General features: G+C 38.9%; 2 protein-coding genes across 3 annotated transcripts in view; both read right to left on the reverse strand.

The window, feature by feature from the left end:
- Nucleotides 1-14,907, reverse strand: part of PGM3 (phosphoglucomutase 3) — a 197,816-nt gene that overhangs the window by 82,121 nt on the left and 100,788 nt on the right. The window lies entirely within an intron of this gene.
- Nucleotides 1-14,907, reverse strand: part of ME1 (malic enzyme 1) — a 277,918-nt gene that overhangs the window by 38,441 nt on the left and 224,570 nt on the right. For both annotated transcript variants that reach the window (XM_055534911.1, XM_055534912.1), the window contains one exon: nt 1,589-1,698. In XM_055534911.1, the coding sequence (XP_055390886.1) occupies nt 1,589-1,698 (110 nt within the window). The remainder of the gene's footprint in view (nt 1-1,588; nt 1,699-14,907) is intronic.

A 14,907-nucleotide genomic window follows, 5' to 3' on the forward strand; every position in this document is an offset into this window, starting at 1 on the left:
CTAATTCTTCTTGGAAGACCTATATTAGAATAACTCACTCAACATGGTCTGTAACCTTCTACCTTTTCAGCTCTTTATTCAATTATCCCCCTTATACCTAGTCTTTAACTTTATTAAAGATAGGGAATCTAGACCCTTTTGCCCTATCTACCTGTCCTTACATCTTCACTTCCTTCTCTATCCAACTTAGTGCTAAAAGTCAGGAGGATGAGTAATGGGCTATATTTGGCAGAGAGAGGTGAAGAAGAGAGAGACATAAGGAATTCATGGAGACAGAGAATACACAGAGAAGGTCAAGTTTGGTGGGGAAATAAGAGTTTGATGGTGGCGAGGCTGACTAGGAGATAACTTTGAGATATCCCTGCTGCTGCTGCTGCTAAGTCGCTTCAGTCATGTCCGACTCTGTGCGACCCCACAGACAGCAGCCCACCAGGCTCCCCCGTCCCTGGGATTCTCCAGGCAAGAGTACTGGAGTGGGTTGCCATTTCCTTCTCCAATGCATGAAAGTGAAAAGTGAAAATGAAATCACTCAGTCGTGCCCGACTCCTAGAGAAAGTTTAAAATAACCCAATGGGTATATGGACCTAGAACTCAAAGAAGTCTGGGCTAGAGATATAAATCTGCTAATGCAGTGTGTGACCCTGGAGTATACACCCAACATATAACACAGAACAAAGAGAAAAGGGCCTGGCACTGCATGCTGAAGTGTTCTGTCATCTAATAGCTAGTCAGTAAGGGATGAAACTTGGGGGGCGGGGGGAAGCAAAAATTCAGAAAGGTAGGAAGAAAGTCAGCAGGGGTCTGTGACACGGAAGTTAACAGAAGAGAATATGTCAAGGAAGAGAGTGGGGTCCACAATGTTAAAAGCTGCTGAGAATCCAAGTAAGGTCAATACGGAAAAATGTTCATTGTGATTAGTGAAATGGAAGTCTATGTGTGATCTTTTAAGCTGTCAGAACTCATCAGGTGTTTCTCCTTTGACTCTCTGCCTGTGCTTTTATTCTACCTGCCCTTCATGAAACAGGAAGAGTAAGATTCTCACTGGGAGGTTTTGGATTTGGGGAAGTACTTTGGGGGAGGTGGATCTAGAGAAAGAAGCAAAACAAAGCTTAGAGAAAAATAAAACAACTCAGACAAAAGCAGGTAGCCAAGAATCTATAATCAATCAAAGACAAACAGCAGAATCTGGCACACACTGTATACAAAGGCAGCTTCTGTTGTGGCGATGCTTAGAAACTGTGGCTGATTGAGATGAAGGTTGAAGAGAGAAGTGTATACACTCTTCATTTTACACATGAATAATATATTTTCATACATTTCATTCTTTGTTCAGCCATAATCCCTGGGGATTTTATCAGATTCTAGGGCACTCTTTCTCCAGTTCATGCAGAATACAGTACTTTCTAAAGTCAGAGTCTCAAATATGTAGAATTCAATGAGAAACAATGTGTGAAATTATCAAACATAATTCCTGGCATTTCATAGGTGTCTAGTGCACATTTCTTATTGAATTTGAATCCTTAGAAAATTATGAACTAATATCAAGGCACATTGTTTTTGATCCATATGCAGTGAAAAATCTGATTACCTTGGATATCATCATTGAATGTGCAATACTGGTTTTGATACTTTCTCAGGAGCCGAAATGCATTTATATTGGCAAAATCTTCAAACTGAATAAGGCAGTTCATGCCATACCTGTGGGACAAAACATTCACATTAGAAGAAGTTAATGAAAAAACATTTAAAAATAAACCTTTAAAACTAGCCTTTCAGTTCAGTTCACTAGCCTATAGAAAAGGCAAAATGTTATTTTCTTTTAAAGGTCCCATCTTGCTATTAGTATAAATGTGAAATACAATGTAAGTTCAGTAAATATTTACTACATGCTTACTATAGAAAAAGCATTTCACTGGCACTGTGACAAGCTACAAAGATGACAAAAATATGGTACCTGCAGTTAAGAAATTTAAAAGTTATTAGAAACTAAGATATTCTGAAATATATAGAAGTACATGAAAAGTAATATAAAAGTGGTATAACAGATGCTGAGAAGACAGGCAACATTCCTTATTGGGCTTACAAACCAGGTAACAAATTGAGACACCTCATGATTTCAAAAGAGATGTAGGGTTTCACAAGCTGAGTAAATAGCAGAAGCAAAGTCAATGAAGTGAAATTTAGGAAACAAAAAAAAATCTTTAAAAAAACAGCAAGAAGCCTTATTTGGCTAAAATGTCATATTTGGTACATGTAAGGGTGTAGTGAAAGACAAAGTTAGAATTTTATGTTGGAAACCATAAAAATTCTAGCCTAGGATTCTGGTGTTTGTTCTATAGTTACAGTTAAAAAACCTTTGAGTTTCGAAGTACAGAGGTTTTTATTTCTGAAATTAACCTGTTTGAACCTTTTTATGACCATCCATAGCCTAGCCATCTAAGGCAAGGGAAATTAACACCATTGATACCGCATGTATCTGAGAACTGCCAGGGAAAGCCTTGTAGGCAGGAACCTCCTTGCTAGGTGATTTAGAGATACTTACTCTCCAATCTCGGCTAGACTCTCAGTGCCATTCTATTTGTGTGATTCCTTTTATTTGTCCTTGGTCAGCTTCCACTTTCGCTGTACCCAAAGACTATTCCTAATCTTTGCCAATCCTTTAAAATCCTGACCTCTTTACTTTCTCCTACTTCCGGGCATAATGAGGGCATAATACACTACCTCCCTCGACTATTCTCCCCCCACTGTACCCCACATCTCTGTCTTCAGCACTACCCTTCAGGCATCAGTCAACAAGGTGTTCCTCTTTCTGCTCAAGGTAACTCACCACCAGTGCCCACATTTTCATCCCTTCTTTCTTAATTAGTTCCCTTTCTCCCATCTATTACAATGCATTCTTCTGGACCTCCGATAGGCAGGTGATATCACTCTAATGGCAAAAACTGAAGAGAAACCAAAGAAAGAACCTCTTGATGAAAGTGAAGAAGAGTGAAAAGGCTGGCTTAAAAGTCAATATTTAAAAAACTAAAATCATGGCATCCAGTCCCATTATTTCATGGCAAATAGAAGGGGAAAAGGTGGAAGCAGTGACAGACTTCCTCTTCTTGGGTTCTAATATCACTACGGATGATGACTGCAGCCATGAAATTAGAAGACGACTGCTTCTTGGCAGGAAAGCTATGACAAACTTAGACAGAATGTTAAAAAGCAAAGACATCGCTTTGCCACCAAAGTCCATATAGTCAAGACTTTGGTTTTTCCAATAGTCAGTACAGTTGTGAGAGCTGAACCATAAAGAAGGCAGAGTGCTGCAGAACTGAGGCTTTCAAACTGTGGTGCTGGAGAAGGCTCTTGAGAGTCCCTTGGACTGTAAGGAGATCAAATCAGTCAATCCTAAAGGAATATTCATTGGAGGGACTGATGCTGAAGCTGAAGCTCCAATACTTTGGCCACCTGATCAAATAGCTGACTTACTGGAAAAGATCCTGATGCTGGGGAAGATTGACGGCAGAAGGAGAAGGGGGCAACAGAGGATGAGATGGTTGGATGGCATCACCAATTCAATGGTCATGAACTTGGGCAAACTCTGGGAGATAGTAAGGGTCAGGGAAGCCTGGCATGTTGCAGTCCATGGGGTCACAAAGAGTCGGACACAACTTGGCAACTGAACAACAACAACATTCTTCTGGACAAGTTCCTTCCTCTTTATCAACAGCTGATTTTGAGCTTCTCATTAGAGGTAGAAATGAGAAGTCTTGACCCCAAGTTTTTCCTATCCTTTCCTTTTAATGTACATGAAATAAGAATTTATAGTTGACATTGTTCTCCATCCTGTCATTTACCTTCTGCCCTCACAACTCTACTAAAATTGTGTGCTCCAAAATTAGAGTACTTCTGAAATAAAAATCCAAGGAACATTGTTTTCAAACCTTAATTGACTAGAGCTCTTTGCTGTACTTCTGCTAATTCTGTTTCTTTTTGCTTGAAACTCTGTTCCCTAGGCTTCTGTGAAACCATGCCTTACTCTGCCTTCCCCCAAAGTACTGATCATTTCTTCTTTCTCCCTTAGGGAGTTCTTAGCATGCAAACACTGGTGTTTCCCATGACTCTGCCCTTGGTTTACAGCATGGTGGGTGGGTGGGGGGGTGTGTGTGTGTGTGTGTCCCGACAGATACGATCCTACTCATAGTTTTAATCACTACGTACAGTGACTCCCAAATGTATGTTTGAAAGTCTAATCCTGTGAACTTCAAACTTATATATCTCACGATCAGCTGGATAATTTCACTTGAACAAACCTCAAATTGAAAATTTCAAAATTAAACTCATTATATTCCCAAAGAATCTATTAAGTACTCAGCAAATATTTGTTGGATGAATGTAGCTTACAAATACCTTTTCATTTAAGCTCAAGGTACAGTCTTATAGATAAGGAAAGCCTTGAGTTCCTGGTAAGCTGGGGAGGGGAGATTTGCATTCAGCTCTGCCCAACAATATGGACGAGTCTGATGTTTAAAGTAAGCTTTAAGTTTATGATTGATTCTTTTCTGTTACACTGTAGGTCATTACATATACCTTTAAGTATGTATCTTTGAATAATGCCAAGTTCTAAAACTAGGAGACATACAACAGAAAAGTTTTATAAAATTTAATCAGAAAATAAACTAGTGCAAAGACTGAATAGTGCAAAAGACTGAATAGGGGCTATGTTTCATTGCAAACCAACTGTTAATACAAAGATGCTAAGCATAGGTCTGGTTTTTCAGTGTTTGTTATGGTCCTACCTCTTCATGGTGAAGTCTGTCTCCTCAAGACTTAAACAAACACCTTCTTATAAATCATCTATTCTGTATGTCTAACCCAGATCGCTTACTGAAACTCAATCATCTTCATGGAACATTTCCAAAGCCAAGTAGTCTCTTGACTCGCAACCTCAACAATTTTTTTTTTTTTTAATGAAAACATGTATTTCCCTGTCTCAGAGACCCAAAGATTAAAGCTACTGTCTTACTTTTTTTTAATACATTGTATTCATTTAATTACTATTTCCTATCATTTCTGGGGCTTCCCAGGTGGCACTAGTGGTAAAGAACCCACCTGCCAGTGCAGGAGACATAAGACATGCTGGTTCTATCCCCTGGAGGGAGGGCATGGCAATCCACTCCAGTATTCTTGCCTGAAGAATCCCAGGGCAGAGGAGCCTGGTGGGCTATAGTCCATAGAGTTGTATAGAGTCAGATACGACTGAAGCAACTTAGCACACATCATTTTTACTATTTAAACATTATTGTAGCCAAAGAAATTAGTCTCGCTCCTGCTAGGGCTGCAAAAAGTCTATTGGTCTCTCTGCTTCTCTCTGCTTCCCTCAAGCATGTGATACAGAGCTGTCAAATTTTTATAAATAGCAAATTCCTCCAGCTACTTCTGTGCTCAAAACTCAGAGTGGATTGCTTTGATGATGACACCCAAATTCCTTAAACTCAAGGGCCTATCATCAAATATTATCTTTTAAATTGCTTTATCTCTCCCTGTATTCCAGGGTAAGTCCCGTCCCCACTGCACCGCTTTCCTCCACTCTCAAACATGCCACGTCCTCCTTCCCACATCTTTATTTTTTTCCTTTAAGTTTAATTGGAGTAGGGTTGCTTCACAATGTCATCTTAGTTTCTGTTGTGTAGCAAAGTGAATCAGCTGCATGTATATATATTAACACATGCCCTCTTTTTTGGATTTCCTTCCCATTTACGTCACCACAGAGCACTGAGTTCCCCTATGTCTTTATTAAGGCACTGCCATTGCAAATCACCATTACTCTTGAATTGGCAAATATTTTCTATATCATTACATTGGGTCTAAAACTGCTAGTGTGTAAACATCTCATTAACTAGATTAAAAGTTCTTAAGAGACTTAAAACTCTATCCGATAGTACTATTTCAGTAGAGAAAAGATCAAGTGAATATAAAATGTAAGCAAAAATTTACTTCATACAATAAGAATAACTTATTGCTTAGTAATCTGCACTGTTGAATACTATGAATATCAGTTGTTTTGAATGTTGCATCAGAGCAGTGCTCAGTCATGCGACTGTGCTCACTTAGTCGAGTCTGACTCCTTGTGACCTCAAGGACTGTAGCCCACCAGACTCCTCTGGACATGGACTTTTCCAGGCAAGAATACTACATCAGAGTAGGTTTTCCCTTTATTCTGGAATATTTAACTTATTCCAGAAGTTTTAGAGTTTAGCATTTTTCATACTAGTTCAAAAAAAGCATAATCTTTCTATTATTTAAATAGACATGACTCATTTTAGAATTTCTCTACTAACAAGAAACTAAATCAAATTCATGTTCCTTTTTTAAAAAGAATTGGCACTAAGTAGGCTACAGAAGTTTTCAGTATCAAAAGTTTCTGTTAATAGAGGTAAAAAGGTTAGTCTAGTCAAACCAAGATTTTTCAAAGAACTCATTTAGTCTTATAAGATGTAAACACATGTTTCTCTTTTGGATAAATTCCCAAATACAAACAGGAATTTAAATCATGTTAAATTATGTAAGTCACAATTACTCTTATAATTTTTCTTCATATTTATTTGCCCCTCCTTTGAAACTACTTATTTTCTACAGTTACCTAGGAAAATAAATTTCTACAAAACTATTTTTTCCATCAGCATTTTAAAATTCTATTCCTTATTCTTTTGTCTTTCTATCAAAGTCATTTTGGAAATATTAATTATTTGATCAGAAGACTTTCTACAGTAGTCCTTTAGGTCATTAAAAGAAGTAATATTTCAGCCCAACGATGCAGTATTAGAAAATTCCCATATGAGCAAAAAGACTAATAGGATATGAATTAATAAGAAGTTAATGGTCTAAAAGTTCTACAGCCAGATTATTTGTATGAATAAAATTTCCAATACTCTCCACTCTGCCCCTAGTCCTGTCCTCCTAGTCTTCCACCAACTCCTTCTCCAGTACACAATCTGTTCTTCATTTGGTCCTTTCTTTCCTTCAAGTTCATTCTTCCTACTTTCACTTCTGTATGCTGAAGGAAGTTACTTCAGCTTTGCACTGACTGTCCCCCTAGTGAAACCAAGGAGGATCTGTGGGATTCCTAGACACAGAAGTCTTTCTGTCTCCTGTTTCTTAATTGTGAAGAATAGCCTTCAACCTCCATGAACTTCCCTGAGTTCCTAAGGGCACATAAGAAACAGCTGCTAATCAGGGAAGGGAGGGGATGCAGAGACACGAGAGGAAAAGCCAATAAACAATAATGCAGCCTTGAGGCAGGGTCCCTCATTTTTCACTTCTTGTTAATATTAGGCCTATAACTCGGAGGCAGTCTCAGGGCTTCCCTGGTGGCTCACTGGTAAAGAATCCATCCGCCAATGCAGGAGACACCAATTCGATCTCTGATCTGGGAGGATCCCACGTGCCATGGAGCAGCTAAACCCATGCACCACGATGATGGAGCATGTCATCTAGATCCTGGGAGCTGCAGCCACTGAAGCCCACGTGCGCTAGGGCCTGTGCCCCACAGAACAAGAGAAGCTGCCACAACCAGCAGCCTGTGCACTGCAGCTAGAGAGTCCCCCCACTTGCCACAGCTAGAGAAAAGCCCGCAAAGCAGAGAAGACCCAGCACAATCAAAAATAAATAAATACAATTATTTTTAAAAAAAGAAGTTTAAAGTACCAAATTCTGACACCATAATGCTATATAATGCCATTCTAGGAAACTGTTTAGCTATCCTGATTAAAAATTACTAAAATGTTAAGAATGGGTAAAAGCGTCTCCATGGTTACAAATTATTACCCTTAAAAAAAACCTTAGCAGAGAAGCAAACTTTGTGGCAGCAACTGATCACCCCAAACATAAATATCAGTCAAGCATCGTCTGGTGCTCATCATGGCTCCTTCCCATTGTTCCTTCCCTGGTTCCTAAGCAGCCCTTCTTCACAAAGTAAAGGCTGCATGTTTTCAGACAGTGTCCTCCTATGCTTCGCTCCTGCTGTGTCATGTACTGTGGTCCAGCAGCACCAGATGCTCTGTTATTATGTTCCAAAGCCCCAGAGCCTTGCGGTTACAGGATGTGAGGAGGAATCAGAGCCTTCTCAGTTCTATTCCCGGACCTACTACTTACTTGGTCCCATGGTTTGGGGCTGTTTCCAGCTTCTCTGTGGTTAAAATGAAATCCCCACAATATGATTTGCCTTCAGTGTTTAGGACACAATGTGGTCAGACTATAAATTTATAATGTTTTCTAAGTGAAATTTGGGAATAGGCATAGGTAGTAAAGGCGTACACAAGAGACCTCATTTACAAAAGGGTATTTTAGAATCGTTCCTTGGAGAATACGCCTATCAGTTTTCATTTCATGAATCTTCTCTACCTGGTAGTTAACTCTGATTTGAGTCCTAAAGATTTAGAGAGAGGCATCCTGAATTCATTTTGTGATACAAGCGTCTTGCATCATATAATGAAAGAAAGCCATGGAAGGGATATTTTGTTCCAGATTGAACCAGCCTTTTCTCTATGAAATTATAAGCAGTGGAACACAAGGGTGTTAGCCAACTGGATTCTACATAACTATGAAAAGAACCTACTATTTCATGATCAAAATATCACATAAAACAGTGGGTATATAGTTTTAGAAGTTAACAAAAATACCACCCATAAAATTAATATGTAAAAACTGCAGAGCACTTTCTCTTGTGGCATTGTTCAATTAGACAAAACCCTTCTTACAGTTGACAGTACTTACTAAGTGCCAGACATAGTTCTCCACACTTCACGGGAATTATGTACTCTCTCGGCAACTCAATGGGGAAGGCAGTTATTATCCATTTTACATATGAAGAAACTGAGCTCAGAGGGATTTAGGGCCATGGTTGAGTTCATGCTGCTAATAACTAGTAGAGTATGGGCTGAACCACAGGGCCAATGGTTTTAACTACTTTATATACTGGCTTCTACAGAGCACCAATGTCAACATCAAACAAGTGCTTTCTTTAGAAAGAAAGAGACTGTACTGAAAAAATAAGGGAGTTATAATTTTATCATAAAATTTTAACATAATGCATTTGTATGCATTCAGTATACTAGGTTATTTTTGTATTAAAAAGTGTATGGGCAGATGTTGGTGAAAACATTAGTCTTTCTTTGATTACAAAGTATCAAGAAGTCACTGTTTAACTAGGCCAACCAAGCATATTTTGACTTAATAAATTTTTTTAGGATTTATTAATGGATACAAAGAGCTGACTCATTCAAAAAGACCTTGATACTGGGAAAGATCACGGGCAGGTGGAGAAGGGGGCAACAGAGGATAAGATGGTTGGATGGCATCACCAACTCAATGGACATGAGTTTGAGGAGAGAGTGAAGGACTGGGGAGCCTGGCGTGCTGAAGTTCATAGGGAAGCAAAGAGTCAGACACAACTTGGCGACCGAACAACAATGAACAATTATGTATGTCGAATTATGCAGCATTTAAGATCCAGAGCATTTTAGCTCTGACGGGTACCTTAAAGACAAATTACTCATTTTCAATAATGTAACTGAGCAACTTGAGCTGCAAACAGGAAACATGGATCTTGTCCTTAAAATGCTTACAGTCTTATCAGGAAGACAAAAGATACAAGTAATTTAAAGAGGGTTCAAATTAAAAGCAACATCAGTGGTACACAAAGAGATCACTATGATATTTAGGGAAGACAACATGAATCAAGTTGAGGTTTAAACTAAGCCCTTAGGTAGGATTCCAATGAGAAAGACTGAGGTGGGAAACAAAACCACAGAGGTCTCAGAGTTTGTGCTTAAGGACAATAGTTTGAGGAACTTAAGATCAATAATGGCCACTGAATTTCAGATTATATATAGTCTTGAATGCTAGGATAAGTCATATGAAGTTGACTGAAATTCTCCTTGGTAAGAACCATTCAAGTTTAGTTTTTCCTTGTCAGTAAGAATTAAGAAAATGTGTTTACTCCTTTGTTAACCTACTGTAATATGGCTCCAATTCCTACTACTTTGTTTCTGTATTATTTTCTAACATTTAGATAATATCTTTCATTTTTCCTATTATTCTTTCTGTTATATTTCCTGACACTTAATTATTCTCTTTGACACTGTAAATTACAAACATTTCTTTCCTCCTATAATCATTTCCTTATTAAGTTCACCCATGCATGGGGATTCAGTAATCATCTTCAGATGAATAACTTCTAAATTGACAATTTCTGTCACTAATCCTTTAAAGAAACTCCATGTTGCCAAAATGATAGTAAGAGAGGCATGGAAAAATGTTATATTATAAACCTTTTTATAACGAGGAATAAATGCATATATGATAATATTTTAATATGTTGTCAACAATTCTTACTGTTATTTATAGTATCAGAAGTATTACAGTATCAAAAAATTAACAATTTTATAACATTAAGGACAAACAATGTATCATCAACAAAACAGAATTACTTTCTTTGGTTGTCATCTACTTCTCAAAAAAATAGCAGGATTTGTTAAAATTTAAGTTCCTTAAATATCAACAAATTCTGAAATTGCATTTATAGCTAAAATTTATATTTAGTATATTTTACTCAAAAACATTTCAGAATTACATCTTGCCTCCAAAATCAATGAAATCTTTTCTCTAACAATTCTAATCTAATATAAAAGTATTAAACTTTGAGAAACTCCAAACTTTTTTCCTTACAAAACAGATCCAAATATTTCCTATTTCCACCAATATTAAAATATTATAATCAATTTCTGTTTTGCCTTCTGCCTTATACTCTAGTGGTCAAGCTCTGTTATACCTTCTTCGGATACACTTTTCATAGTAATTGTTACGCTTTCTAGTCTAAGTGCCTCAATTCAAGTCCAGGTTCTTTGGACCACATCACTGCCATAGTACTACCATCTACTGGTTAGTCTCCTTGCTTTCGTATACTGCCTGACTGAAACCAGTTTACACAGTAAGAAAATAAAAAAATATGTTTATCCTATTTTAAAGCAGGTCCTCTGTAATGTGATCTCATCTAAACTTATATCCCCTTATTCTCAAAAAGAAACCTTATCCTTTCTTTCTTCATTTATTCATTTACCAAATAATATACTGAGCACCTACTAATTCTTGTGCTTGCTGCTGCTGCTGCTGCCGCTGCTAAGTCGCTTCAGTTGTGTCCAACTCTGTGTGACCCCATAGACGGCAGCCCATGAGGCTCCCCCGTCCCTGGGATTCTCCAGGCAAGAACACTGGAGTGGGTTGCCATTTCCTTCTCCAATGCAGGAAAGTGAAAAGTGAAAGTGAAGTCGCTCAGTCGGGTCCAACTCCCAGCGACCCCATGGACTGCAGCCCACCAGGCTCCTCCGTCCATGGGATTTTCCAGGCAAGAGTACTGGAGTGGGGTGCCATTGCCTTCTCCGATGCTTGTGCTTAGTCATGTCCAAATCTTTGTGACCCCATGGACTGTAGCCCTCCAGGCTCCTCTGTCCATGGGATTCTCCAGCAGGAATACTGAAGTGGGCTGCCATGCCCTCCCTCAGGGAAGCACCTACTAGGGATGAGGATTTGTTCCAGGTGCAGTTGATACATTTCTGACCTCACAGAGTTTGTAGTCTTATGGTGGATACAGTAAGTAGGAGAATATAATGCAGTCTGGTAAGCACTGTAACAGAGGAAATTCAGCACTCCAAAACAGAGCAGGGTCACCTACCAAGAATTAAGAGGATGAGCAAAGGCTTTCTAGAAGAAGCTAAAGCCTGAAGGATGAGTAGGAGTTTATCAAGTTAAGAGGAAGAAGAATTTATGAGGAACAGGGAACATGCTCAAAGGCTCAAGGTGAAATAAATAAATGGCATATTTCAAGAACTGAAATAAATTATGATTAAATCACAAGGCTTGATGGAAAAAAGATAAGAATTAAGGCTATAGAGGTAAGTAGAGCAAGATTATGCAGGTCCTCTAACCAATATTAAGGGGTTCGTATACCTGATCCTATAAATAGGACATTAAACAGGCGTGTGACATGATCAATTTGCATTTTAGACTACCTAGACTAGATCATACAGACATCCTGTATGATCAGGATGAAGAATGGCATAGAGAGAAGCAGGACCAGATGTAGGAAGCTTTTTTAAGAGGCTGCCACTAAATACCAAGCCTGCATCTGGAATGAGAGTGGGGATGGGGAGAAGTAGGTGGATTTGAGAAACATTCAGGAGACAGAAGGGACTATTGTGTGTGTGTGTGTGTGTGTGTGTGTGTAATAAAGTTTTATTAAAGTATAAAGGAGACAGAGAAAGCTTCTGACATAGGCATCAGAAGGGGGCAAAAAGAGTACCCGCTTGCTAGTGTTAACAATGAAGTTATATAATCCAAAGAATATCTGGAGGTTGTAAAGACCTCATCAGACCTACTCCCATAATTTACATTTTAAGATAACACTGTCCTCAGGCAAGATACATCCTTGTAAAGACCAGGTCTACTCCCATAATTAACATTTTAAGATAACAGAAGGTTGAATCCAAAGACTGTCCTTAGGAAGGATACATTATTGTTATATAATCCTAAGGAATGTGGAGAAAGAAAAAAAGTTTGTCCTTTTTTCCTCCTTGAGAATTCCAGTCCCCTCTCTCCTTGGGGACCCCTAGACTCCCTATCAACCTGCCTAGGAACTGACTCTCTCATTCCCCCCTTTTCTTTTAGGAGAATTATGTTGCCTAGGGAAAAGGGGTGTCGTTCTCGTTCCATAACTGCTTCTGAGCTGACAAGGGGCGTTGAGAAGGGACTATGTTAAGTGAAGAGGAGATGATGAGTAGTAGATGAGATTTCTTTTTTTCTTTAAATCCTTGATTTCTTTTTTAAGGAAAAAAGAAATCTAGGATGAATTCCAAGTTTCTAATTTGGGCCACGTGGCAGACAATAGAGTATATTAAAAAAAATAAAATAAAATCTCAGGAGAAGAAGCAGGGTTAGTAGGGAAAATAATGAGTTCTGCTTTGGAAACACTGCTTTAGAGCAACCTCAGAGATATGCAAGCAGAGGAAGCTGTGAAAAATTAAGGTGTGTGACTTCAGTATGCCAGAGTTTGAGCAGCTACCTGTGAAGATAAGGCCCATGATGCAGCCACAAGTGGGAGTCTAAAGTAGTGTGGGATAAAGGCCATCAGAAATGAGATCCTAAGAACAAGAATGCCTCCCAAACACACTATCCACATGGAAATGAAAGTCAGTGGAAAGAAAGGCTTTGAAAATGATTAAGAATTAGAGGTTAGTTAAGAAACTGGGAGAAGATAATTGACAGAAACATCAAAGATGTCGGGGGAGGGCTTACATAAGGATGAAGGAAGCATAGTCTAAAAGGCACAGACGGGAGAAGGTGCTGATCTCACCTCCCAACCATAAAATACATTGTGGACCAACAAGCATGACTATTTGAAAGCACTGCAGGGATTTCCCTGCTGGTTGACTGGCTAAGACACCACATTCCCAACAGAGGGGGCCTGAGTTTGATCCCCGTTCAGAGAACTAAATCCCACATGCCACAACTAAGAGCTGGCACAGCTAAATTAAATATATATATGTAATATATTTATAGATTTGAGGAATTTATAATATATGCATATATATATTTGAAAAAAAGAAAGCAGTGCAAGAAAAGTGGAGGTCTTAAATAAAAGTCAGAATTCAGGAAAGCAGGAAGGCAAAGGAACCATTCAGTGAATAAGTCAGGGAGCCTTATTAAGGAACAGATTTCCAAAGACGGAGTGGTAAGTTTTGAGAGGGAAGGGAACGTTGGGAGTTTGGTTTAGGGGAAAGGAAACACAAAACTTGAAATATGAAAAAGCATGAAGTATGTGAAAGGGTACATGGGAATAGAAAAATGGCATGTTATTTTTACATTAAAATGGGAGACTAATGTGAAGCAGAAAGTGAAGAGGAACTAAAGAGCCTCTTGATGAGGGTGAAAGAGGAGAGTGAAAAAACTGGCTTAAAATTCACCATTCAAAAAGCTAAGATCATGTTATCTGGTCCCATCACTTCATGGCAAATAGAAAAGGAAAAAATGGAAACAATGACAGATTTTATCTTCTTGGGCTCCAAAATCACTGTGGACGGTGACTGCAGCCATGAAATTAAAAGATGCTTACTCCTCGGAAGGAAAGCTATGACAAACCTAGTCAGTGAATTAAACCAGAGACATTGCTTTGCCCACAAAGCTCCATATAGTCAAAGCTATGGTTTTTCCAGTAGTCAGGTATGGATGTGAGAGTTGGACTATAAAGAAAGCTGAGCGCCAAAGAATTGATGCTTTGAACTGTGGTGCTGAAGAAGACTCTTGAGAGTTCCTTGGACTGCAAGGAGATCCAACCAGTCAATCCTAAAGGAAATCAGTCTTGAATATTCATTGGAAAGACCAATGCTGAAGCTGATGCTCCAATACTTTGGCCACCTGATGCGAGGAGCTGACTCATTGGAAAAGACCCTGATGCTGGGAAGGACTGAGGGCAAAAGGAGACTGAAGCAGCAGAGGATGAGATGATTAGATAGCATCACTGACTCAATGGACATGAATTTGAGCAAACTCGGGGAGATAGTGAAGGACAAAGAAACCTGGCACGCTGCAGTCCATGGGGTCACAAAGAGTTGGACATGACTTGGCGACTGAACAACAATGCTCAGAGCCCACATGATGGACTGCAAAGGTGGAGTGCGAGGAGGTGGGTTTATGGCTGGGTGAAAGTTGCATCCTGGTGTCTATGAGTTGAGCAGCGCCGGTACAGGCTCAAATCCTCAGGGCAGCTCTGATTCTAATGGACAGATCTCTGCTTCAACGTATCACTGTGTTTTGATCCTTCCTTTCTAGTATGCATGAATTCCCATGCCCAGAATGCCGTCATATAAA

This window comes from Bubalus kerabau, chromosome 9, assembly GCF_029407905.1.
Source record: "Bubalus kerabau isolate K-KA32 ecotype Philippines breed swamp buffalo chromosome 9, PCC_UOA_SB_1v2, whole genome shotgun sequence".
In the NCBI taxonomy this organism is placed as follows: domain Eukaryota; kingdom Metazoa; phylum Chordata; class Mammalia; order Artiodactyla; family Bovidae; genus Bubalus; species Bubalus kerabau.